We start from the raw sequence: 26,932 nt of genomic DNA, 5'->3' as shown, positions 1-26,932 counted from the left end.
ATTTAAAACAAAAGACATGATTTACCTCTCACCTGAACGGCTGACGCTTCCCCGTTTCCCTACATTTTTGTTCTTGACCAATTCCCACCCACCAGCCAGATCTCCCTTACCAACCAGGAAAGGTAAAGGCAGTCATGTGCTTCCTCCAAGACACATAAAGCCAGACAAATATGTCACAGGGCAGTATAACGCGCACAGAGGAAAGTCCTGTCTGCCCTTTTCCCCACACAAGTTCCCAAATGCCCTTGATTGGCTGCTGTCTCTGTGATTGGCATGGGAGAGAGGGGATGCCATTCCTCTTTTACCCCCTGGCCACTTTTGCTATCTTGGACTCTCAGCTGCTGACGGCTCCGGTATTTGAATTCAGTTTCTAGACAATAATGTGAATGATTTATTGTACCACTTGGCACCTGTGGCACTCCTCTGAGTGGTGAAATATTTGTTAAAGCAAGTTATGTGACTAATCTTGTACCACTAGATACTTCAGTGTGTGGTAAAACACTGTTTGCTTCACGCCTGGTTTAGCTATACATGAGCTAGTTTGAGACCGAATGAATTTTATGCAGTCCTGGGAGTACCACCACCGGTTCTAGAGCTACCTAAACTAGTGATGTTTCAGCGAATGACTGTCCTTTTTAATCCAAATGTTTAAAGCCTACTGAATAATGGAGCAATACTTTTGGGTGAGGGTTCACCAGAAAGCAATGGCTCATTTGACTTGTTCATATTAATATAACTGAGATGTTTTAAATTTTTAATGCTGCTCCTCTTTGTTTTTAGGCCTTATTCAAGGCCTTCAAGCCCAGAATCTTCTGACACAACTACCTCAAAGTCAAGCCCACATCCTGCAGCCTCAGCCAAGCATTCCTCTAACTACACAGGTCAGAACTACAAATTTCACTGAATCTACTGTGCAGTCTCCAGATTTGCTTAATAGCAAGCCTCCACTCCAGGCATTGCCCGATTTGCTTGACCAGGATGCTCGGTCAGAAATATTTTAGCGAGCTAGGCCCGTTCGGGCGCACCTATGGTCAACTTCTTTAAGCACAAAAATGATTTTCGAGTGAGTACATTACAAAAAAGACCTATTAACCAGCATGATCGCTATTTTTTTTTTTTTTTTTTCTTGATTTGTAACGGCGATTCTGATTGGCTTGCTTCAGGCATGTGTGTGCATTTGTGCTTTTCATCACTACGAGTAGTCACTGGCGCCCTCTACGTTTTCCCGGGTTGACTTCAGGACATCCACACACATTGTAAAAAAGCTAGTTGTGAGTACATTCAATGAAATGGAAAGACATGTTTTTGTGTCTCAAATAGTAAACCTCTACAGCGTATGCGTTTTTAATATATATATATATATATATATATATATATATATATATATATATATATATATATATATATAATATGAGTGATTCCACGCTTATGGGTACTGAAATGGGGACGTGAACTTATTCACCTAAAACCATTTCTTTTTTTACCATCAGGTCACAAAACATGTAATCTTTAATGAATGATATGTTAAAAGATAACTTTAATTTTCTGAGATGTAATAAAAACATATTTATATGCCAAAGTCAAGCCTATGAGTTCCAAAATGATGTCTGTTACATTACTTCTGTTACGATTGTCCATCTCACGTCTGTTACAAATTAATTACAATCTAGCTATATACCATGTTAATCTTATTGAAAGAATGTGTACGTTTATTCTACTACACATGTTTATTAATTGTATTTGCTAAAACATCACCTTCCTATGTTTCAAAAAGTAATTCTACATTGTTAAAATTGAGAATATATATGTCCACAACACTTCTGTTACGTTCTGACTTTGGCATATAAATGTTTTTATTACATCTCAGAAAATTAAAGTTATCTTTTAGCATATCATTCATTAAAGATTACATGTTTTGTGACCTGATGGTAAAAAAAAGAAATGGTTTTAGGTGAATTTTTAAAAATAAGTTCATGTCCCCATTTCAGTACCCATAAGCGTGGAATCACTCATATATATATATATATATATATATATATATATATATATATATATATATATATATAAATAAAAATATATATTAGCGTGAGCAGCACCCACAATTTGCAGAGGCTGCACAGGAAGCTGATGTAGATGAGGAGGACAGGTTGTTTAATTTCCTCCTAAATGCAGTGATGAGACAGTACTGCAGTACAGACTCCTGTTTTATAATGTTTTAGTTTTATAATTCATCATTGCAATTTTGCTAGTCATTGTTATCGGCAAAAAAAGTGTACTGTGTCCTAAACTCTATGTTAAAGGAACAGTCCACCGTACTTCCATAATGAAATATGCTCTTATCTGAATTGAGACGAGCTGCTCCGTACCTCTCCGAGCTTTGCGCGACCTCCCAGTCAGTCAGACGCGCTGTCACTCCTGTTAGCAATGTAGCTAGGCTCAGTATGGCCAATGGTATTTTTGGGGGCTGTAGTTAGATGTGACCAAACTCTTCCGCGTTTTTCCTGTTTACATAGGTTTATATGACCAGTGATATGAAACGAGTTCAGTTACACAAATTGAAACGTAGCGATTTTCTATGCTATGGAAAGTGCGCACTATAATGACAGGCGTACTAACACCTTCTGCGCGCTTCGGCAGCGCATTGATACGGAGCTCAGATATCAATGCGCTGCCGAAGCGCGCAGAAGGTGTTAGTACGCCTGCCATTATAGTGCGGACTTTCCATAGCATAGAAAATCGCTACGTTTCAATTTGTGTAACTGAACTCGTTTCATATCACTGGTCATATAAACCTATGTAAACAGGAAAAACGCGGAAGAGTTTGGTCACATCTAACTACAGCCCCCAAAAATACCATTGGCCATACTGAGCCTAGCTACATTGCTAACAGGAGTGACAGCGCGTCTGACTGCGTCTGACTGACTGGGAGGTCGCGCAAAGCTCGGAGAGGTACGGAGCAGCTCGTCTCAATTCAGATAAGAGCATATTTCATTATGGAAGTACGGTGGACTGTTCCTTTAAGACTTATGTACTAGTACCGTACATAAGTCTTACATATGATATTGGTTTGTTTCATGTTTTCAGGGCTTGTCTTGTGCTTCTGTTGCAGAAATAAATGTTTTTTTTTAAATGTGTTTTTAAAAAAATTACTTTTATCTAAATCGGGGCTTTTCAAAGTGTGGGGCGCGCCTCCCCTAGGGGGCGCCAGAGTTCTTCAGGGGGGGCGCAACGTGAGGAAAAATAAACCAGAATAAGTTACTATTGCGGACATTTAGCGAACTTCATCTAGCCTTTGCCAGAGACAAAATGGGTCAATTTTTAGTACCTAAAGCTCCAGTGAGTGAGGAGACAGAGTCTGGGCCAAGCAAAAAAAGAAGGAAGTATGACCACGATTATTTAAAGTTTGGATTTTCATGGACTGGATCTGAAGATGCTCCACTGCCACAGTGTGTTGTCTGCCAAGAGGTGCTAGCTAACGATGCTATGAGATGTTTAAAATGTGTAAAACAAGATGTTTTCAAAAAGCACAGATGTTTAAAATGTGTAAAAGAAAAAAAATATGTACAACAACCATTTTTTAAATACGAATAGAACATTAAGTATAGCAACAAGAAAAATTGTAAGTGGGGGGGCGCTGTTGTTTATTTGTTCTCTGAGGGGGGGGCTGACTCTCCCACACTTTGAAAACCCCTGATCTAAATAACTCGCCTATATAATACGCCTAGAAAACATGTCAGTATCACCTTGAACCATGTACAGTAAGCCCTCAGTATTCGCGGAGGTTAGGGACCGAACATGGCTGCGAATAAACCAAAATTGCAAATACTTGTACACACACACCCCATAAAACTGCTCGCATATCGAGAAGTCCTACCTTTTCCTGCAGCGTCATTACCTTCTTATGGCGCTTAGGTTCCTTGGCAGGAGCCTTAGAAGATGCAGAGCGTTTAGGAGCCACTGTAGGGCGTCAAAATTATTCAAAAATACCAAGAACGCACAACACGTGAACAAGTCTGAACTACGGGAACCGCGAGACTGTACTGTACAATGCGCTCATTCGTATCAGCCAATGAGCAGCAGCCTGCCATTCAAACTTCAGCCAATAGCGAGCAAGCATTCGGCTCCGAGAATGTAGCAGTGCGTAAACGTTCGATATGTTCGCCGCAAATGACCGCGAATCGCTGAGATTTCCGCGAATGTATAGGAGATGTGTTCTATATAAAATCCCGCGAATATGTGAATTCGTGAATACTGAACCGCAAATAGGCGGGGGTCTACTGTACTTGAAAACTTGCCGAGATACTGCAAAATTTTAGGGCAAAAGGAAATTCTAGGGGGTCAAAAATTTTTTTAGGCCATTTAAGGTGTCAAAAGTTAAGGCTGAGGCTTGAATAAGCCTTTCTGACGGTGATATTAGAACCAACTCGCATTGTGGGTTTTTCTTTTTTGTTGCAAGTCAAAGATGTATTTTTGTTTCTCCACAGGCAGCAACACCGACACGAAAGATAGCTGCCATGCCGTCAGCTGCACCGCACACAACAAAGCGGGCGGATGGTCCTCTAGTGGAGGAGGCCAGTGAACTAGAGGAGCTAGAGCAGTTTGCCAAGGCCTTTAAACAGAGGAGGATTAAACTGGGATTTACTCAGGTACCCTAAGTGCACAGTGTTTGGTTGTAATGGATTGATGATGCGATCAAACTTCTTCATAACTTGAGTGTCGTCTTTACATTTAACTACCAGGGAGACGTTGGCTTGGCCATGGGAAAGCTGTACGGGAATGACTTTAGCCAGACCACCATCTCCCGCTTTGAGGCCTTGAACTTGAGCTTCAAGAACATGTGCAAGCTCAAACCTTTGCTGGAGAAGTGGCTCAATGATGCTGGTCCGTCTTACCTCTTTCATCAAACGTTGGTTGTTGGGGTTTCAATAACTATTATTAAATGTATTTTCTTCCCTCTTTTATTCTCTTCAAGCTTAGCCATGAACCTTTTCACTGGTTTCTTTACTAATTTAAATAATTTTAAATGCTAACTACCATTTTTCCTCTTTCCCCCGACTCGGTTTATAGAAAATATGACATCAGAATCTGCAGTTTCCAGTCCCACTGACATGTCCCCAGGCATGTGCGAGGGTCTCAATCGACGGCGTAAGAAAAGAACCAGCATTGATACCAACATTCGCATTGCCTTGGAGAAAAGCTTTCTGGAGGTAGGAGACCATGCTTTTAAACACTAGGGGTCAGGGTTACCTTAGGAGAGCAACTTTCCCTCTTTATTACCAAACGGTTATGACTCCTTGTGAATTTTGTTCTAGTCTCGGTCCGCTTATTGGGTATTGGGGCTGATTTTAATGAGGATAATGTTGATTCAGAGTAGATAAGCTGAAAATGGTATTGTTTTTCAGCAAGTGAAAATTAGTTTGCAAGTCAATCTTGTCTTTAGTACGATTCGCACGGGATAAGTATTATTACCTATGGACCTCTGGTAATTCGCAATTACCCCCGCACCTCTGTGTTATTGTGTGGCGCATTCGGACGGGATAAGCAAAAGTCTGTAATTCACTGAATTTACAGACATTGTGACCGGATGTGTCATAAGTTCACAGCATCCTGTTTCGTCTTGTAGACAGTAGAGATGGGATTTATGGCTCTTTGATGGGATCCGCATCTTTGTGATCCGTTCTTTGAAAAGAGCCGTTCAAAAGACTGGCTCATTTGGCTCTTTTTAAATATTTATTCAGTTTTAAGAAGACAGCGTCTAAAGAAGCCAGATCCCTCTGCTTAGACAGTGACATCAATATTTCTGGACAAACCTTTTATATAAAGCAACCTAGACTTACATTATTGTAACCCCTAAACGCTCATAAATAACCATTAAAAAACAATGAGGGCTTCAATGAATGTCCATGCAGAACGGCTTTTCTGTAAAAAAAAAGAACCCACTCAAGAACATAGTTATCAAGAACGCAAGAATATTTTATAGAAAAACACTTGTTTTACAAAAATATTCAAGTCTGAGATACAAAATAGATACAACTACAATAAATATAACACAAGAACTAGTTATCACACAAGAACATTTTAATAGAAAAAAACAAACTTTCTATATTAAAAATATTGAAATTGTAACAAAAATGGATAAAACTAAACAGTCAGATAAATAAAGTTATAACATGAACACAAGATTATTTTAATAGGAAAAAACAAACTATTAATGCAAAAAATATTATTAGAAAAATAGATACAACTAGACAAACAGATAAATAAATAAAATACACAAAAATAGAACAAACAAAATGACGATAGAATAAATTAAATGAACGTCCGTGCAAAGTAGTTTTCCCACAATATTATCATTAATATCACACAACAACATTATAAACTATATACAAAACAATTTGAACTATTAGGCAAACAGATAAAACTTGAATAAATAAAAGGCAAATGCTGTTTAGCCTACTTCTTGTCCTTGGGCAAAAGTTTTTTATCTGAAACACAGTACAGAAAAAGAACGACAGAAAGAACGGCTCCCCCAGCTCGAGACTCGGTTCTCATCGTTCATGCCTAGGAGCCGTTCAAAAGAATCGGTTCGTTCGCGAACGTCACAACACTAGTAGACAGGAGTTCAAAATGCTTATCTGGTTCAAATACGGGATAGGCCTACTACCACTTGCCCCTGAAATGCTGTTTATCAAAATTTCGCCCGTATCCTCCATTATTCACTCCAGAAAAGTACAAGAGACGCGCGTTTAATAATTACAAACACAGACATGCGCATTCACACGGGACTTGTATTACCACTGGACGTCTGTGTTTTGCCGAAACACAGTAGGTAATTCGCGCCGGAATTATTACTTGGCAAATTACGGACATGGCGCATTCGCACGGGACTAAGAACTCAGACATTCTCTGTAATTCTTCCGAATTACCAGAGGTCCACAGGTAATACTTATCCCGTGCGAATAGGGCTTTTGTCGCCGTTATTAAAGTGGGACTTGTGTGCTGAAATCCCTTTTACAGCAGAGCCAAAAGCCTACCTCTGAGGAGATAACACTGATTGCAGATCAGCTCAACATGGAAAAGGAGGTGGTGAGAGTGTGGTTCTGTAACCGCCGGCAGAAGGAGAAGAGGATCAACCCCCCAAGCAGCAGTACACCCAGCACACCCATCAAAACAGTCTTTACCAACTCCCCGTCAGTGGTAGGTCATTTGGGATTTTGTTAAATGTATTACATAAAATTACAACCCCAAATCGGAAGTTGAGACGATATGTTAAAATTGAAACTGATCTGTCAATAATCTTTGACCTGTATTGCACTCAAAACAATACAACAGCACATTCGATTTTCTACTTCAGGAATTTTTTTTTTCTTCTCAAAGTAAGCACTTCAATTTTGATTCTTGCAAAACATTAAAAAAAAAAAGTTGAGAGTGAAGTATTTACCACTTTTTATAATGTTGCCATCCCTTCTCACAACACTTCGGTGGGGTTTACATTAGACCGTATCAGCGGATCATCAGATTAACGTTTTGAAAACGAGTAGCGTGCACACAGCAACGCCAATACACGATTCGCGTGCACACAGCAACACCAATACACGGATACGCTCGGCTCCGCAGGCATCCTGCGCTCCAAATCACTCCGCCCTGAACAGCGAGTGCCCTCTGGAGGGTGCGCACTCCGGCCCTGCGCAGCTCACAGAGCGCGCGAGTGGAGTGCACGAGCAGTGATTCGGGACTGAGCCGCTGTGTGTGTGATCTCAGCGCATGTCAGGCATGCGCGTCACTTACCACTTGCAAGTGGAAGGATGGCAAGCCTAAAGACAATCATAACTACACAATGGGCAGTATTTGCATCAGTATTTGCAGTATTTTCATACTTTTATACTCTTTAATGAAAGGTGATACAAGGCGGAAGTCCGCGCCGTTTTTCACCAGTCGCGTCACATGACCAACGTCAGCGAATCAGGAAGGTGGATGTCACAGTGACGTTGTCCAATGACGACGCCAGCTAGAGCTCAGCACAGCGTATCCGCGTATCTCAATGTTTACACAGCACCGGACCAGACACGATCTGGATTGAATACGTGGACCCTGGCGGATTCCCGTTTCCCGGCGTTTTAATGTAAACGGACAGTGCATCCGCGAAGAAAACGAGACAGATACGGTCTAATGTAAACTTGGCCTTAAATGTTTAGGGACTGAAGACAAAGTAATGAAGCATTTCAGGTGTTTTGTCCCATTCTTCCTGAAAGGTGTAGAACAGTCCGGAGTCATTCTCGTATTCTTTCTTTCAGAATTCTCCACACATTCTCTGTTGTGTACAGAGGGGACAGGCCCCCTCTTCTTCCACAGCCATGCCTTTGTAATGTGTGCAGAATGTGGTTTTGCAGTGTCTTGTTGAAATCTCCCTGGAAAAGATGTCGTCTCGAAGGCAGCATGTGTTGCTCCAAAATCTTAATGTACTTTTCTGTGATGGCAGCAAGTGCAAGTTACCTTTGCCGAAGGCACTGACGTGACCCCATACCGTGACAGACCCTGGCTTCTGGACTTGTTGCTTGTAACAGTCTGGATGGTCCTTTTTATCTTTGGTCCAGAGCACATGGCATCTATTTCTTACAAAAAGGATCTGGAATACTGATTTGTCTGACCACAATACACGTTTCCACTGTGTGATGGTCCATCCGCCACAGATGGCGCTTCTGGACACGGTTAGCATAAGGCTTCCTTTTTGCACAGTCAAGTTTTAACTGGCATTTGTGGATGTAACTCTGTATTGTAGAGCTTGACAAAGGTTTGCCAAAGTAATCCCGAGCCCATGTGGTTCTATCAGCTATAAGCCTAGGTCACAACCGGATGTACGATTTTTTTTTTTTGGCCATGCAATTTTTGGCGTTTCCCAAATCGCTGCGGTTTTTTTTTTTGTTCATGGAGAAAGACGCACGTTGGCCGTAAGTTTGTCTTGCAACCTGAAAAAAAAAAAAAACATAAGCGCCCGTAGAGTTTGCTTGACATGACAAAGAACCTCTGCGGCCAGTCTATGGATCGAAAATCAGCACGTCACACGTGCGCCCTCCGTGCATTTCTTGCGTTTTTTGCACGTAGACCGGCCGTAGGAGCACATGCGGCCGGTTGTGACCGAGGCTATAGATGAATGACGGTTCTTGATGCAGTGCTGTCTGAGGGATCAGAGATTACGGGTGTTCAGCTTAGGCTTGCGCCCTTGCCCTTTACACACTGAAATTCCTCCAGGTTCCTTGAATCATTTAATGATTGATTATATGCCCCTTGAAGGGTGAAATATATCCAAATCCCTTCCTATATTTTCCTTTGAGGAACATTTGTTTTTAAACACTTCAATCATTTTCTCATTTGACAAACTGAAGATCTTCAGTCCATTTGGATACTGAATTTATTTTTTTAACCAAATCGTGAATGGTCACCTTTTGACATCACCTGTTTCAAGTCACATCATTATTTAATTGTTTCACCTCATTACGAGCCCTAAATTGCCTGTCCCAATTTTTTTTTTTTTTTTTTTTTGGGGGGGAGGAATGTGTTGCAGGTCTGAAACACAGGAATGGATGTATATTTTGTATATGTATATTAACAAATGAAATGAAGTTGACCAGACAAAGCATGAAACCTCTTGGGTTCATACAGTCTCCAAGTCAAAGTAAATTTAGAAATCACTATTTATTTTCATTTTCCATACCATCCCAACTTTTTCTGATTTGGGGGTTGTATTTGTGAACCTTGACCTTTTTACCTGTATGTATTCCTAATTATCCATTGTTTTTTCATTTATGTTGACAGATATCCAGTGCATCAAATACACTGAATGCCAGTTCAGCGCTCTCTCTCAGCACTGCCTCTGTTCCCAACCTCACACTTGCCGGTATGGTTCCCCTGTTAATAAATATAATCCTAACTTATATTTAAGCCATTTATATTTGGTCTTGGTAATGTGTCCAATAGATCAGTGTTTGTGAACTGGTGGGTCGTGACCCAAATGTGGATCCCAGGTACTTTGATTGGGTCACGGGCTGCTGAGAAGAAAAAATGTTGCAAAATGACACCACAGAAAAATTACAATAAAGCAGATTGTTTTTTAAAAAAAAAATGATAGGAACGCTAAAAATTCATCATCATGTTGTGCATCCAATAACACTGTCAATTTTGGTGCTAATTCACCTGTAAACAGTTGGTGCTAACATTGATAAACGGAGGTGATAGTCCCTGTTCCTTTAAAAGACTGGGGGGAAAATTATTCAAGGTAAATGGAAATATGAGGAGTGTGGTTTGTGCAGTCGACAGTGTGCGGTGCGTTATAGATTACAGAAAACAAGAAGTCATCGAAATTCAAAGTATTCAGAGCCAAAACGCTCACTCCATGAAGGCAAGCCTGTTGACTTTTCTTCAAAGAAAGCAGTGGGATCTTTACACATCTCAATGTTTATGCACTTGTATAGTTGTATATTTTCATATTATTGTCATGTGAATAATTAATGTTGCATTTAATTTAGCATGTGCTTTGCATTTAGCAAACTGGTTAGCACTGTCTCCTCACAGCAAGGAGGTCCGGGTTCAAGCCCCGTGGGCCTTTCTGTGCGGAGTTTGCATGAAGAAGAAACCTTTATTCATCACATGCACACTTCAAGCACAGTGAAATTCGTCCTCTGCATTTAACCCATCTGAAGCAGTGAACGCGCGCGCGCGCGCTAACACACTTGGAGCAGTGGGCAGCCACACCAGAGCGCCCGGGGAGCAGTCAGGGGTTCGGTACCTTGCTCAAGGGCACCTCAGACCAAGGCCGCCCCACGTCAACCTAACTGCATGTCTTTGGATTGTGGGGGAAACCGGAGCACCCGGAGGAAACCCACGCAGACACGGGGAGAACATGCAAACTCCATGCAGAAAGGCCCTCGCCGGCCGCTGGGTTGGAACCCGGAACCTTCTTGCTGTGAGGCGACCGTGCTAACCACTACGCCACCGTGCCGCCCCATGGGAAATATCAGTTTGCTGAATTAAATGTTCTCCCCGTGTCCGCGTGGGTTTCCTCCGGGTGCTCCGGTTTCCCCCACAGTCCAAAGACATGCAGGTTAGGTTAACTGGTGACTCTAAATTGAGCGTAGGTGTGAATGTGAGTGTGAATGGTTGTCTGTGTCTATGTGTCAGCCCTGTGATGACCTGGCGACTTGTCCAGGGTGTACCCCGCCTTTCGACCGTAGTCAGCTGGGATAGGCTCCAGCTTGCCTGCGACGCTGTAGAACAGGATAAAGCGGCTAGAGATAATGAGATGAGAGATTTCCCACTGTAAATACTTAAAAAGTACAGCCTTAACAATCCAATATGTAAGATTTATTTTCTGTTATTTGAGGTAGTAAATGATTTACTGTCCAACTTTGTTAGGTCTATGGAGTGGATAAATATTAGTATTAAAATTATGCAAAACCTAATATGCATTTCTTGGTTTACTCCTACATGATAGCTTTAGTGTAGCGTTGAGTCGTGGCTTGCTGTCCAACATAAAATGGGGGTCCTGAAGTCAAACCAGTTGAGAACCACTGCGTTAGATTTACAGTTTTTCAGATTTAGTTCGGCATCAAGGATGCATTGGTAAAATGTGAATTTCGGTGCAAATCCAAGAAAACAAGTCGTCATACATCTGTTGATTTGATTCTACTGAAAAATCTGGATCAACCCTATTCTCCAAAATTAAAGAATCTAAAGTCTACCAACGAATCATTTTGTCAAAAGCCCAGATACGCACGTAAAATAGGACCTGCACACATTAGAAGTGAAAAATGAAGATTCTTAGATGTTGTTAATCGAAGCTGGCTAAGCCGATTGGAGTCTCTGTAGAAAAATAGACATGGTTTTGTAGACAAAGTAAGAACCAAAACCTTTGAGTATCTTCCCATGCCTGAGGGTTTTTTTTTCCCCCCCCTTTTCCCTTCCTCTTTCTGTTGCTTCAGGTACTACTCTAGGGCCAGTCACCTCAAACACTGCAACAGTCATTTCTTTGGCACCTGCTGTCGCCACTCCAGCTCCAACTGTGACGTCCCCATCGCTTACTCCTTCTGCTACAGCAGCAGCTCTGTCTAGTGTAAAACAGGAAGCGGTCAGGACAACAGAGACTGGGTCCACCATAGCAACATCAACTGCACAGGGGCCTGGACAGCTTGTCATGACTCCAGCAGGGCTCGGTGGAGCAAATCTGGCAGCCATGGCAGCAGCAGCAGGACTTAATCCAGGGATTATTTCACCCTCCCAGCTAACACAAGGGTATGCACTGACTGACCGAGGGGTCGTAAAGTGCCCTTATCATGGATGCAAGCGGCGCGCCTTTTTCACGGCTGTTACTGTTCGGACGTCAACAAGCTGCTAGCCTCAAACTAGCTCAAGTCCTAACCTAACATTAGCATCAGGCTACACTTTGGAAAGGGGATAGAGTTGGATATAGGCTGCTACTAAAATATTACAGGACAAGATAGTGCTAGTTAGGGCTGTAACAATATGCGTATCGAAATCGCGATACGCAGAGCCACGATCCGTGTCGCGATACAAGAAGGCAGAATCGCGGTGCACCCTTTCAAACTTCTCAGCCCAAAAACAGAGGTGCTTCCAAACTTCAATTTATGAATACTTTTTATTTAAATTACATTTTAAACTTACTTAAATTACTTTTATTTTTTATATCTATTAGTAAGTCGTTTTTTCGCCGACCTGCGACAATCTTCTGCGAGTCACGCAACGTCCACACTCGCCACTGGCAGAGCATTCATTTCTTTGAAGCGGTCGCCATTCTGGTTACGACGCGGGGAGCGAATCTGTAAACAAGCAGCTCATTGGCTGGCTAGGTGTGCCACAAGCCAATCACAATCACTTGACCGGAAAGGCATGCAGTGTTGCCAGATTGGGCAGGTTTAGGTGCTTTTTGGCTGGTTTTGAACATATTTTGGGGTGGAAAACGTTAGCAATATCTGGCAACACTGAAGGCATGTCTGCTTGGGCGGAAGCCTTCTGCGGCAGTTACGTTTTGACACGCGAGCAATGTTTCACCATAAAAATTCCGTAATTTCCATCTGTTTTCCGCGATCACAGAAAATCATTGGCCCTATGAGAGTGAGACAGTGAGAGCGCCACCCCCCCAAAAAAAAATCTTAACGGATTTACACGATTTGGAAAAATGACTTTTTCAGAACTGAAAAAAACAGAGCTTCCGGCTCAACAGTATTATTTTGAGAAATAAAACAGTCTTTGGATATACATTTGTTCATTTTTGCATACATATTACTCATTCTCTGCAGTGGTCTGAATTATTTGTTATTAAATAGTTAATGTAAGTAAGTAAATGTTAATAAGTCAAATTTACTACTTTTAAAAATACATTTTTAAAAAAATCATGGGTGTATCGAATCGTGGGTCAAAAATCGCAATACGAATCGAATCGTGAGTTGGGTGTATCGTTACAGGCCTAGTGCTAGTCTATCCAGAATGCTATTAAACTGCCTGACGCAACAAACAAGGTTAAAAAATATCCGCCTGTATTTTTGCTACGATCATCTAAAATGTAGCGCTAATGTGCTAGCTAGCACTATGTCTTACAGATGAACTTGACATAGTTATTATAAGACGTAATGACACATTAGGACTACCTAAACATTACACAATGCAAATAGTAGAAATGATATGATTAGAAGATCAAATAATATGGTTCACCTTACCCCTCTTGCAAAAAGACCAGGCGCGACACAAAATTCCGTTACGTTGGACTGATGGAAATCCTTGTGCGTGCAGTGAAGTGCAGATAATGGCACGCAGCCAACTGGCTTTACGTGCACAGCTTTCTGATTTGTTTTCTTCTCATATTTGTACTTTCTGTGTTTCATGGACTGTAACTGCATTTGCTTATTTAGTAATTTTAATACGGAAGTTACTTTGATGAAATTATAATCAGACACTTCAAGCCCTCCCCCCCCCCCCCAAAAAAAAAAAAACAAAACTCATCGGATCTGCACGATTCATACAAGTCCCCCATACAGCCGTGAAAAAGGCGGCATCCGCCAAAAGGCGCGCCGTTTGCATCCATGCTTATTTTTATTTTTTTAAATAAACTGACTTGTTTGGAGTGTGTGTAAGTGCTTGGTTAATAGTTAAATGTGTCATTTCAGGGGAGCATTGCTAAGCTTAGCTCCAGCATCTCTTAGCAATGCTCTGACTCCAACAGCACTGATGAACAACACCACACTGGCCACTATTCAGGGTTGGTGAACTTCATTTATGTCTATATTTGGCTACATTTTAATGATCTTATTTTTATATTGGTTAATGCTTTGGGGTTTTGTTTTGTTTTTTTAAATCTCTCTCTCTCTCCCCAAGCTCTTGCATCTGGTGGGGCGTTACCCATAACCTCTATTGACGGAAACGGCAACATGCTCTTTGCCAACACCAGTGCAGGAAGTACCACGCCCAATCTCATGACCACTCCCGTTCTGTTCAACTCGCCCCTGTCTCTGCTCCCCACTGGTGTCCTTTCAGCAGGCGGAGCTGGGGGCGGGGCTCTCAACCTACAGGTTACTGGTGATGCACACCAGAGCTCTGTGCCAGTCAAAAGCATCACTGTGGCCTCCAAGGCTCAATGAACATTTGCTTTTCCCCCCCTCACTCTTTTTAGACTTTATTTAATCCCTTTGCTACTACCAAATATTGAGATGTTTTATTATAACTATGACTTTTTATCCTTGTGCCAGGAGACTTTGTTACCCTTTTTTTTTTTGGACAAACCAGCTGTCTGTCTTTAGCAGTTGTTTCCGAGCCTTTATGGAAACTATTTGATGGTATAGTTGTACTGATTTTGGCACATGCTGAGGAGGCAGTTGGAATCTTTCTTGACTTTATTTTTGCATGGGTTGTGGGATTATTATTTTTTTTTTCTTTTCCTTCCTGAAATCAATCTCTTCAAAAGTAATGTTTGACTGAACCAAAAATGTGAGATTTTGATATCACGTTAATCGTCCTTAAATGAGATTATGGGTCACAAAGGACTTTCTAATCCCCTTTGTGCAAGGTTCTCTTTATTTCTGGGTCTGTTGTGCAGGTCCGTATTTCAGATTTCTAACCAAGATCATTGCATATATTTTATGCTTTAAGTTGTGTCTCAGTAGATGTTTTTTGCAGGCTTTTAAAAATAAATCTATTGTTCTAACTAATGTATCACTTTATGAACACGGTTAGAAGGCTTTAAAACCTAGTAATAATAAATCTGAGGCTCTGATTTAAAGCTGGGTCTCTTTACGAGCAGTGCAAGGAGTCTTTGTTCTGTCCAACACTTGTCTGCAAACACTGATCTTACTTTTAGTGCAACCCTTGAGGGCTGATGTCTACGAACAGCACTGATTCATGAAGTTTCATGTAGAAGGGAGAAGTAGTAGCACATTAGATACAGGTTCTGAAGAGAGAATGCTTCGAATGGCATGACGCATCCCATTGTATATGATAACTCATCAGATTAAGTTGAACTCCACTCTGGTCTGTTTCGGGGTTGTTGGGGGTTTTTTGGCGGGGGGTGTTTGCTGACGCCAGCCTTTTTTCTTTTGGTAATGGCTAAACCAAATGTCTGTTCATTTTATTGAGAAACGTCAGCAATGTAGCTTTGCACACTGTAACAGTTAGTTAGGATATTTGTCGAAGTATGGAGTAACTGCTAAACTAATATACATGGCTTTATTCTCTCAGACGTAACCTTTGTGGACTGAGGCGAGGTGTTGAGGTGCGTAGATCTGATATGAAAAGCTTCGACCAAAGTGGATGTAGATATACACAACTACATGTGCAAGACCAGCAAGTCACTGAATAGGGTGAGCAGATCCAGTTTGTTCTGAATGTCCTCCATTCACCATCATCTGTGAGTAGTGACGCAACACATGCTCAACCTTTTGCTTTTATAGCGAACACAGTTTTGTAGTAATACCTCAGCGTTTGATATTGAAGTGTAATACCGACACACACAATGGGGGGGATGGATAAATTAAAATGTAGTTAATGCTCATTATTTGTAGTTGAATAAAAAGAGGTTTCGGGCTCAAATTACAGCCAAACTACTTACTGTTCTACCTAGAAACTGTCTGAGCTTCTAGAGAATAACGAAGTATTCATTTCTCACCACTGGATGTTTAGAGCCTTCATCAAACTTGGCGCCAAAGTTATCCAACACTATGCAGTTCTCAAAATGCTCAAAACGCTGCAAAATAATCAGGTTTTCGTGTAAACGCTAAGGAAAAGAAAATGTCGGCATTAAGCAGAGATTTCATATTGCTAATTTTGGTAATGGATACTTTAAAAAAAAAAATACTACTGCACTGGAAGTACTACTATTATAGTTCTTTTCTGACTTGCCAAAGGAAATTCTTTCTACGTTCCTTTGTTTTCCGCTGTGGATGATGATTCTCATGTCGGGTGTCACGGAAATAGTTTTACTCTTTATATCGTTAGTTGTTCGGATTATACAGCATAACGTGCTTGCTACGCTGTAGACGAGAGCTGGAACCATGTTCAAGACTGGACAGATTTCCTGCTTTTAGTGATTATAGTATAAGAATGTAACATTTGCTAATATAAGATGACACAATAGTGCAGTAGCAGAGGAAGTTTGAAAAGAATTTATTAGAGAAACTCGTTAAGCAGATCTTTTTATTTGAAGTAAGCTAGCCTATAGGGCATCTCGGAAGCAAGCACTGCGGGTAGAAATGACGACGATTTGTGTGGTCCGTGAAGTTCTGGTAGAGCATAGTGTCAACTGTAGAACTTTTTTTTTTAAAAAGCACATATGGGGCGTGTCACTACAAAATGAGTCCAGGTGGTTAAAAAAAAAAAAATCTTGTTTTATTGGATATTTTAAATCGACAGTTAATTATCTTTATATCAAGGGGTCCTTTGTTTAAATATGGTGCAACCAATCGAGAGAAAGGTATCACCATGACAGAAAATCAAGTTTGGCGGAAATCAGCTGTAAACTAATGCATCCAACAGTATAATGGATACGTTAAAGGAGTACGCCACCCCCAGGTGAAATTGAGTCAGTCCCTGCAGTCCCTAGAGTTGGATGAGTGAGCCAAAGCGTTTTGTAGCTGACCCAGCCATTGTCCTGATCTAGAAACGCCCCGGTTAGCTTAGCTTAGCGTAGTCGCTGTAATCCGGTGTCTCCAGATAGCATTGTCGTTGCAAAAGTGAATCAAATAACTCAAGATTTTTTATAATTATTTCTCATGACCTGTACATTCACATCGAGTACACATATCAATGCAAATTAACACGAAGGGATTTACTAGACCAATTTATATCTGGAACTATTTTCAGCCACAGCACAGGCAAAGCACCGCTGCAGGCGCAAAGACACCACGCAGCACCTGTCAGTGTCAGCCTAGTAGCCAGTGTTGCCAGATTGGGCGGTTTCAAGTGCATTTTGGTGGGTTTTGAACATATTTTGGGCTGGAAAATGTCAGCAGTATCTGGCAGCACTGCTAGTAGCAGAGAACTTGGTAGTCACGCTGGTGTATTGACGGAAGTTGAGGGTTTTCAGGTGCTGCGTGGTGTCTTTGCGCCTGCAGCTGTGCTTTGCCTGTGCTGTGGCCGAAAATAGTTCCAGATATAAATTGGTCTAGTAAATCCCTTCGTGTTAATTTGCATTGATGTGTACTCGATGTGAATGTACAGGTCATGAGAAATAATTATAAAAAATCTTGAGTTATTTGATTCACTTTTGCAACGACAATGCTATCTGGAGACACCGGATTACAGCGACTACGCTAAGCTAAGCTAACTGGGGCGTTTCTAGATCAGGGCAATGGCTGGGTCAGCTACAAAACGCTTTGGCTCACTCATCCAACTCTAGGGACTGACTCAATTTCACCTGGGGGTGGCGTACTCCTTTAAGTTAAGGATTGTATTTACAGCAAAATTAGAAAAACATGGGTCGTTTTTTGACACGCTGACACTTCATATCGCTGTGGATCTCGGAATGAACTTTTGCTCCATCGTCGTACCAGTCTACTGTAAACCTAGTTTAGGATCCGTGTGCTGTCCTGTTTGTCTGGGTCTGATTTTAGGATTTTGTTCAACTCAATACTAGGAAGCAATATTTCTCACAAATGAGGAGTTTTGCCTTATTAGCGACTTTCTTGTGCTTCAGGTTCACTTCATTCCTCTCCAGTTTGTGTGTTCACACGTCATCTTGGAAAAAGTCCCACAAGAAAAATACCAAAGACTTCTCATAGTGTGTGATGTAAGCACAGCCGTTTCTGGCTTTCCTTAGGAAGCATCAACAATACACTGTGTTTTCTCATTTCATAATACAGAAGAGTAATCGGATCATCTCATACTGACGCTTGGCATTATTCTTAACACTGATTCTCATGAGCTTTTTCCAAAGTCGATGTTTTTAATGTGTTCTGGATACAAAACCAAAGATTTTCTCTTTCGCTCTCTCTCTCTCTAACGCTTTGCTTACAAGTCCTGTTTTTTAATCTTTAATCAACGTTTATCTTTTCTACTGCAAGGATTTAAACCTTTCGCTATCAAGAGCATGGTTTGTTCACTCTATTTTACTGTACAGAAAGGTTTGGGTTTTTTTTTTTAAGGAAGGGGCGGGCGTTTTTACAGAATCATTTACTGTTTAAATTTGATCTGGATGGAAAAATGTATTTTAACTCACACTTAGGTCATTAATGTTGTAGTCTACTGTGTGTCCTATTGTGTAGTCTGTTTCTGTTAATATGGAAAATATTGTAGTTGTGTGTGCGCGCGTGTGTATATAAGTATAAATATATCATTAAACTTTTTTTAATGTGTTAACATAATGTCATGTCTCGGTGTATGAGTTGAAAAAGTAAACACTGCTCCAAGAAGATACAGACACACGAATCCTTTTTATATGTAAAGAAAAACAATTTCATAGAAAATACACATTCTCAGTATCGCTCGAAGAAATCTGAAATCTACAAAAGACGACGGTGACTTCAGCTTTGGGTGGATGGAAACTTTTTTTTCTTCTTCCATTCTTGGTGCTTTTGCTCAATATCCAAGTCATATGGAAAACCATGTACCACATGAAACACGTCACTTTACATCGTACCACGTGACATGAAATACAGAAATAAACTGCAGCACAACAGGTTTATTAATGAGTCCCTGTGTGTAAAGGAAGAAAATCACCTCGTATGTACTTTTTCTATATACATGTAAGTGGGGAAAAATTTTTTACATCTGTTTGAAAAACTGCTTTTTTTTTTTAAAGCAGATTTTTTTCTGAATATCCAAATGAGCTGCTCTAATCTTACCTTTAGTTGGATTTTTGTAAGATACAGTGATGCAGATAAAATAAACGGTTGATCAAGGACGTAACAAATTGGTTACTTTTTTTTTAGATTTTTTTTTTTAAACATTAAAAAAAAAAACTTACAGAAAGTTTCTACAAATATATTACTCCGGAGAAATGCAGTAATGTACGATAGAAAGTAGTCATAAAGTGATGTTTTAGCATCAGACACCTCGGAGTCGACCTCCAAACAAATAATAACGTGAACAGGTATGAGAGCAGGAATAAAAGCTACGAGCTGAAGACTCATCACTGTAAAGTATCCGTTACTATGTACACTGTGTTTTTTTTATAGTTTGTATCGGAATGATCATGCTCATGAACGTTTGTCTCCAAATAGTGTGAAGCTAGAAAACTTCTTTACATCTTGAGCGCTTTTTTTTCCCCCCAGTAATGATTGAAAAGCTGTTATTCTTCTAAGAGACCCAATGAATATAAAGGGACCATAAACAGCTCACTAATAGACTGAACATGGCAGTTTGTTTAAAACAGGAAAATGAAATGTCATTTCTGATGTCCTCTTGATTACTTTTATAACGAAAGATGAATAATTCAAACTAAGAATATTGTAAACAATAACGAAAGCTGTAAAAAATTTTTCCCCAATGGCGAGACACACTTGTGAAAACAACCAACACCAAAAGGGTCTACTGTATAGTGAAGAGTTGAATGAAGCCATGTGGTTATGGGAAATATCGTTATTTATATGAGGATGAATAATAATTGATTAGACCATTGCTTTAGCGACGAGGAGGCAGAGGTTGCATGTGCAGGGAGTCGTAGGTGTCCTTAGTCGCAGTACTCAGACCCTGAGAGAGACAAAATTAGTTGAAGTTGAACATATCCTGATATGCTACGACAGATGACGGTTACTGAATATTTTGTAATAGATGTTAAAGGAACAGTCCACCGTACTTCCATAATGAAATGTGCTCTTATCTGAATTGAGACGAGCTGCTCCGTACCTCTCCGAGCTTTGCGCGACCTCCCAGTCAGTCAGACGCAGTCAGACGCGCTGTCACTCCTGTTAGCAATGTAGCTAGGCTCAGCATGGCCAATGGTATTTTTTGGGGCTGTAGTTAGATGCGACCAAACTCTTCCGCGTTTTTCCTGTTTACATAGGTTTATATGACCAGTGATATGAAACAAGTTCAGTTACACAAATTGAAACGTAGCGATTTTCTATGCTATGGAAAGTGCGCACTATAATGACAGGCGTACTAACACCTTCTGCGCGCTTCGGCAGCACATTGATATCAGAAGGTGTTAGTACGCCTGTCATTATAGTGCGGACTTTCCATAGCATAGAAAATCGCTACGTTTCAATTTGTGTAACTGAACTTGTTTCATGTCACTGGTCATATAAACCTATGTAAACAGGAAAAACGCGGAAGAGTTTGGTCGCATCTAACTACAGCCCCAAAAAAATACCGTTGGCCATACTGAGCCTAGCTACATTGCTAACAGGAGTGACAGCACGTCTGACTGACTGGGAGGTCGCGCAAAGCTCGGACAGGTACGGAGCAGCTCGTCTCAATTCAGATAAGAGCATATTTCATTATGGAAATACGGTGGACTGTTCCTTTAAGGTTCAGTCACTTGATTAGAGAACTGATATATTTTAAGTATTTTGTAAACGTCACAGCATTCATTAGTAAATCTTATAGCTTCAAATTTTTTAGTACCATAGTATATTAGATAGTTTCACCATTAACAACTCTCTTCTCCTGTTCAGTCATCCCAAAGAACAATCAGTTCTTGTAATTAGTGAATATTTTCATATATAATAAGCTAGTCATTATGTATTAATTGCTACAATTTAAAAAAAAAAGTGTACATGTTCCTTGAAGGGGGAAAAAAATGCCATTTGCCCACCTGGTAAACCTGATCATTGGGTCGACGCTGTGAAAAGATAAACACACAAAATGGCTATGAGACAAAACCACACTTTTTTTTTTTTTTTTTTTTCTGCAATCATCACATCTTAATTTGTCTGCCTCATGTCAGAGAAACAGTTGCAGCTAATTTTAAAACGTGCGTGCTGAATACACAAGTGTGTAGCTTCAAATAACTCATTACTTGAATAAAGACAGAAGTGGAAACATCAGTCGATCTACACTTACATCTTTCTTCACTTGGATCTCTTTGTACGTGTCCTCGGTTTTATCCCTCAGACGCTGTGAATAAAATCAAGTCCGTTAAAGAAAAAAAAATCATATTCCGAGGTGGAAAGTAACAAAGTACAAAGTTAATTTTGTCTTTTTTAAAGGTATATTTTGGCTAAAAGGTTTTACATTTAAAAAAAAAAACTTCTACAAATCGTTATTGTTAAATATTTGTACTATTGTGTTTTTCATTTTATTTATTTATTTATTTTACTTTATTATTATTCAGCTAGACTATATGCTATTGTATTGGAAGTATGATCATACCAACTAATATTTTTAGGATTAAAGCAGTTGTTAATTAGCCGTAGCAAATGTTTAACCACGTTCCTTGCTGAGAAGAAGTGGTGTTGATTGATTTAATTTACTATCAGTAGCTAAAAGTATCAGTAGGAATTTTTTTTTCTTTTCCTCGTTTCTAGTATAACGAGAAGTCATTGATGCTGTACTTCACCTTTTACCGAACAGTTGATTTTATTAATGAGTAATTGTGCTTTTGAAAGTTTTGAACATGCACAGTACTGTATTATTATTTATTATAATACTCTCCAGCAGATTTTTTCACCCTTGTTTTTAACATCAACTCACTTTGCTGGTGTCTAATACCAAGAAATGTCTTCTTTTTTTTTTTGTAACACCCTCATTATCTGATAGTACAATCATCTCACACTTGATTTACCTGACTGATAATTTATTAATGAGTAATTGTGCTTTCGAATGTTTTGAACATACACGCTACTGTATTATCACCTCTTCATCATAAATGTCACGTCTCGATCAGGTTTTTTTTAACACCCTTGTTTTTAACATCAACTTGCTTTGCTGGTGTCTATCAGGAAATGTCTTTTTTTTTTTTTTTTTTCCCCTTTTCCTTCACTCTCATTATCTGATAGTACAATCATCTCACACTTGATTTACCTGACTGATAATTTATTAATGAGTAATTGTGCTTTCGAATGTTTTGAACATACACGCTACTGTATTATCACCTCTTTTCATCATAAATGTCACGTCTCAATCAGTTTTTTTTTTTTTTTTTTTAACACCCTCGTTTTTAACATCAACTTGCTTTGCTGGTGTCTAATATCAGGAAATGTCTTTTTTTTTTTTTTTTCCCCCCCCTTTTCCTTCACTCTCATTATCTGATAGTACAATCATCTCACACTTGAAAGGATTATGGGTAAAGTGCTGTTGCTGAGAGGGGCCTTACCGTATACGTGTCATCATCTGTCTGCTTGCGACCCTGCACACACAGCACGAGCGAAAGAGTGTTTTATTAAGCCTAATCATTACATTTAAGCATCACATGCAGGATGATATTTACAGTGTAGCAGATCACGGAGTCAAAGCTAAAATCAGAGTGTCTGACTCACCCCACGGGCCCGTCCCGTTTCAGGATCTCTCCCTCTCAAACCGTCGTAAGTGGACTGATGTCCGCTTAAAGACTTTGTCAAAGTAAGTCACATGTTAAACACATGATCGATTGATTTGATTTTAAATAGTATAAAGATGATCAACAGCAGTAAATAATACTCACGGCGTAGGTCGAGTCCGTCTGCATTTTACCTTTAGGCTTGCAGCACTGATTAAGGGGGGAAAAAAAATCAACTGTTAATTTGACATTTTTTTTTAATGAATAACTAATAGTAGTTTAAGACATGCTTGACGCAGTCCCCTTTTGCAGTATTCACTATTATGTGTGCAAACATCAATCTGTCTAATCTTTATGGAAGGATTCCTCAAGTGCATCTTATTATATTTTATACCACAGCGCTGTTGAATTCTTGATTCTGATTGGCTGGAAGGTGTTGATTTAATTTTCGATAACCGCATGGCTTTTCTGGCTTTAAGGTTCACCTCTTTAAGGTTCACCTCTGAGGCCGTGCCACCAAATCACCTCAAACACCAGATAACGGATCAACGCAGCTCTGCATATATGCTTATCTTTATAGTTGTCCTATATTACATGTGTACGTTACATTAGTAGTTATGTTTATACTATATTTATTCATACTACATGTATATTATTTACATTTCATATATTAATTTTATTCAAATCTACATTTACTACATGTACTTTTTGATAGTTCATGCTAATGTTACATTCATATATTATATTATGACTACCTCTGGGACACTTTTCTAAAACCTTTTGCACTGTGTACACCGATCAGCTGTAACATTATGACCACTGAGAGGTGACGTGAATAACATTAATTATCTCATTACAGTGGCACCTGTTAAGCGGTGGGATATATTAGGCAGCAAGAGAACAGTCAGTTCTTGAAGTTGTGTTGGAAGCAGGAAAAATGGGCTAAATGTTAATGCTGGTTAAAACAGAAAGGTGTCAGCATTAACTTTTTCAGCAGTTTGTGCGACAGTAGCTCTTCTGTGGGATTGGACCATATGACCCGTTCACCGGTTGTCCTTCCTTGGACCACTTTTGGTAGGTAGTAACCAGTGCACTGCATACCAGGAACACCCTACAAGATGTGCCATTTTGGAGATGCTCAGACCCAGTCATCTTGCCCATGGGTTCTCAACCTTTTCTACTGTAAGACCTACCTATTCATACTTGTAACACGTAGAGGCATTAAAGAAGATCCTCAATTATTTTGGCTCATCTATTCTATTAGAATCTAATAATCTAATGTACTGTAAAGTGTATTAATGGGATGCAACATCACTCCCTGTTACAGATGGGAATCCAGGAATTAAATAAATGCAATAAAAAAAAACTGTTTTTAATTGTAGGTATTGTATTTAAAACTGTTTGGATGTGCCAGCAGCCAACAAAAAAACATGCATGCAGGGCATTCTCAGTCAAAAGGGATTAATGATCCAAAAGTGGAGTCTGGGCGATTAACACAAGAACTTACTGCCATTTTTGTGTACAGCAAAACAACACAAGCGTCGGGCAACACATAACGACTAGCAAGGCACCCCAGTTATAGTAATGTTTTGAGAACCGTGAGCTTAGCTGACCACCACTTCATGTTTTGCATATCTAATGAGGCAGATGCAACATTGGATGCAATCCAACAATTGTACCCTACTAAAAATTAGCTTCAACTTTGGAAAAAAAAAATTGCAACCAACTAGATTGCGCTGCGTGGCCCACTAGTTGATAAACACTGATCTAGCCATCACAATGTGGCCCTTGTCCAAGTCACTCATGCCCCTTTTCCACCAAAGCAGTTCCAGGGCTGGTTCAGGGCCAGTGCTTAGTTTGGAACCGGGTTTTCTGTTTCCACTGACAAAGAATTGGCTCTGGGGCCAGAAAAACCAGTTCCAGGCTAGCACCAACTCTCTGCTGGGCCAGAGGAAAGAACCGCTTACGTCAGCGGGGGGGCGGAGTTGTTAAGACCAACAACAATAACAAGACCGCGAAAGATCGCCATTTTTAAGCGACGAGAAGCAGCAGCTGTACAAACGCGAAGTCAGCCATTATTATTATTGTTGTTGTTGTTGCTGCTGCTTCTTCTGTGTTGTTTTTGCTTCGATATTCGCGCCAAGGTTTATGCAAACGTAGCGACGTAATGACGTATACAACGGCGTAACTGACACATACAGCGACGTAATGACGTGGCTTCTCTTAGCACTGCGAGCTATGGAAAAGCAAACTGGTTCTCAGCTGGCTCGCAAGTTGAACGAGTTGTGAACCAGCACCAGCCCTGGAACTGATTTGGTGGAAAAGGGGTATCAGATCCTTACGGTTGCCCATTTTTTCCTGCTTCCAACACATCAACTTCGACTGTTTTTTCTCTTACTGCCTAATATAGCCCACCGCTCAACAGGTGCCACTGTAATGTTATTCACTTCACTGATCAGTGGTCATAATGTTATAAAATGGTGTTAATGTAATGTTATGGCTGATAAGTGGATGTATATTCTTGTACAACGGGATGGAGAGAGCACAGTAGGAAAACATTTCACGGACATTGTGTATGTGACTAATAACTTGAACCTGAACTTGTATCAGTGCACTTGTTCTAATATGTTATCATTTTTATAGAAATAAATATTTTTGAAGGGGTCATATTATGAAAAGCTCACTTTTTCAATGCTTGTGCGCGCACACATTTGAGTAGCTGGAGTTTATCAACCCACAAACTCTGAAATAAGCCACCCAGGTAGTTTCTTTGGGCTCCTATTTCAGAAAACATGAGCTTCAACAAGCTGTTCAGATTTGACTCCCCTTTCTACATCACAAGTGGAGCTCATTAGCATTAACCCACCCCCTCATCTAAGTATCTCTGCTCATGCCTTTGTGAAATGAATATTCATGAGGAAAGTGCTACCTGATTTGGTTGGTGGAAGAGGGGTGGGGTGAGCAGTGGCTCATTATCATTTAAAGGAACAGGGCTTTTTAATCAAATCAGTGTTTTTGTTTTTTTTTATGGGGTATCATATGTCACCTTTAAGAAGTACCTATTTTTTCTCCACTGATTTCCTTGTAGAAAAGGGGTATAATCATTGTATGTCACCTTTAAAGCTAGACGGCCTTTTGATTTCATAAAATCAGTGAAATTTAGTTCCCTCTGAAATTTGGTCATTGTGATATGTTTATTTCTGCAATATTTAAAAAAAAAAAAAGGCCATTATGTGGCTGGGAAGTTATTTAATTTGAGGGGATTCCCTAGCAAATAATGTGCATGAAATCGTTCGCTTTGCGCAGTCAAGCAGACAGAGGAAGTCTGTGTGCGCATGCGCAGGTTTACTTGCTTCTTATTTTGGGTTTTACAGCAGCTGGCATCTACAGGTTTACAGTACTTTGACCGTGCACTGACAGTTCCATCACTGTCAGTAAACGAACAGCTGATCACACCGAGGTGCTCGCTGACCGCCGATATTTATTAGTTTGGTTCTACGTTTCCTTTCCTTTGTATATAACTGTCTTTTCTTCTCGCTTTCCGTTACTGTAGTCGGTCTTTCACGTTTCATTCGCACACTCGCGTCCTCCATTTTTCTCTCCTGTTTCAAATTTGTATCCCACAATGCCTTGCGTGAACAGGGGAAAGCCCACCATGTGATGCATGACGTAGTATCTTGTATTGTGTCATGGTGAAGCAGGAAAAAATAGTGGAGAATTTAGGACCACTTGGCGCTAAATTCATTAATTGTCCTATTTAAAAAAAAAAAATAAATTGGGAGTCTGTGATTCGAATTCAGTAGCTTTCGGTCCACTAAACAAAAATAATCGGGTGTTAGGGAAAATTCTTTTTATGACCTATACTTGAAAAATCTGAAAGGCAGTCCAGCTTTAAGAGTTTGAGCTGATTATATGGTGAAGGGGGTTTGTGTGTGTTTTACAAGACATCTAGTTAGCATTTTTGGGAGGAGTCTCTAGTGTCAAATAAGACTAATTTTTAAATTTTCTGACATGTTTTTA

The 26,932-nt window shown here is 40.1% G+C and overlaps 2 protein-coding genes across 2 annotated transcripts in view; one reads left to right on the top strand and one right to left on the bottom strand.

Moving 5' to 3' along the window:
• Positions 1 to 15,208, top strand: part of LOC132866099 (POU domain, class 2, transcription factor 1-like) — a 59,030-nt gene extending 43,822 nt beyond the window's left edge. The window contains exons 6-14 of the mRNA XM_060898680.1: positions 781 to 881; positions 4,485 to 4,646; positions 4,740 to 4,881; positions 5,068 to 5,207; positions 7,018 to 7,197; positions 9,814 to 9,895; positions 11,976 to 12,285; positions 14,175 to 14,266; positions 14,383 to 15,208. Coding sequence (XP_060754663.1) covers positions 781 to 881; positions 4,485 to 4,646; positions 4,740 to 4,881; positions 5,068 to 5,207; positions 7,018 to 7,197; positions 9,814 to 9,895; positions 11,976 to 12,285; positions 14,175 to 14,266; positions 14,383 to 14,645 — 1,472 coding nt within the window. The 3' untranslated portion in view covers positions 14,646 to 15,208. The remainder of the gene's footprint in view (positions 1 to 780; positions 882 to 4,484; positions 4,647 to 4,739; positions 4,882 to 5,067; positions 5,208 to 7,017; positions 7,198 to 9,813; positions 9,896 to 11,975; positions 12,286 to 14,174; positions 14,267 to 14,382) is intronic.
• A 3,699-nt stretch (positions 15,209 to 18,907) lies between these two features.
• Positions 18,908 to 26,932, bottom strand: part of cd247 (CD247 molecule) — a 35,665-nt gene continuing 27,640 nt past the window's right edge. Inside the window, exons 3-8 of the mRNA XM_060898682.1 lie at positions 23,078 to 23,122; positions 22,914 to 22,985; positions 22,751 to 22,783; positions 21,499 to 21,552; positions 21,251 to 21,277; positions 18,908 to 20,184 (exon numbers count right to left, since the gene is read on the bottom strand). Of these exons, the coding sequence (XP_060754665.1) occupies positions 20,116 to 20,184; positions 21,251 to 21,277; positions 21,499 to 21,552; positions 22,751 to 22,783; positions 22,914 to 22,985; positions 23,078 to 23,122 (300 nt within the window). The 3' untranslated portion in view covers positions 18,908 to 20,115. The remainder of the gene's footprint in view (positions 20,185 to 21,250; positions 21,278 to 21,498; positions 21,553 to 22,750; positions 22,784 to 22,913; positions 22,986 to 23,077; positions 23,123 to 26,932) is intronic.

Source organism: Neoarius graeffei, chromosome 18 (assembly GCF_027579695.1).
Source record: "Neoarius graeffei isolate fNeoGra1 chromosome 18, fNeoGra1.pri, whole genome shotgun sequence".
NCBI classification, from domain to species: domain Eukaryota; kingdom Metazoa; phylum Chordata; class Actinopteri; order Siluriformes; family Ariidae; genus Neoarius; species Neoarius graeffei.
Note: the sequence above shows the minus strand (reverse complement) of the source record. Positions and strands in the feature narration are given on the sequence as shown.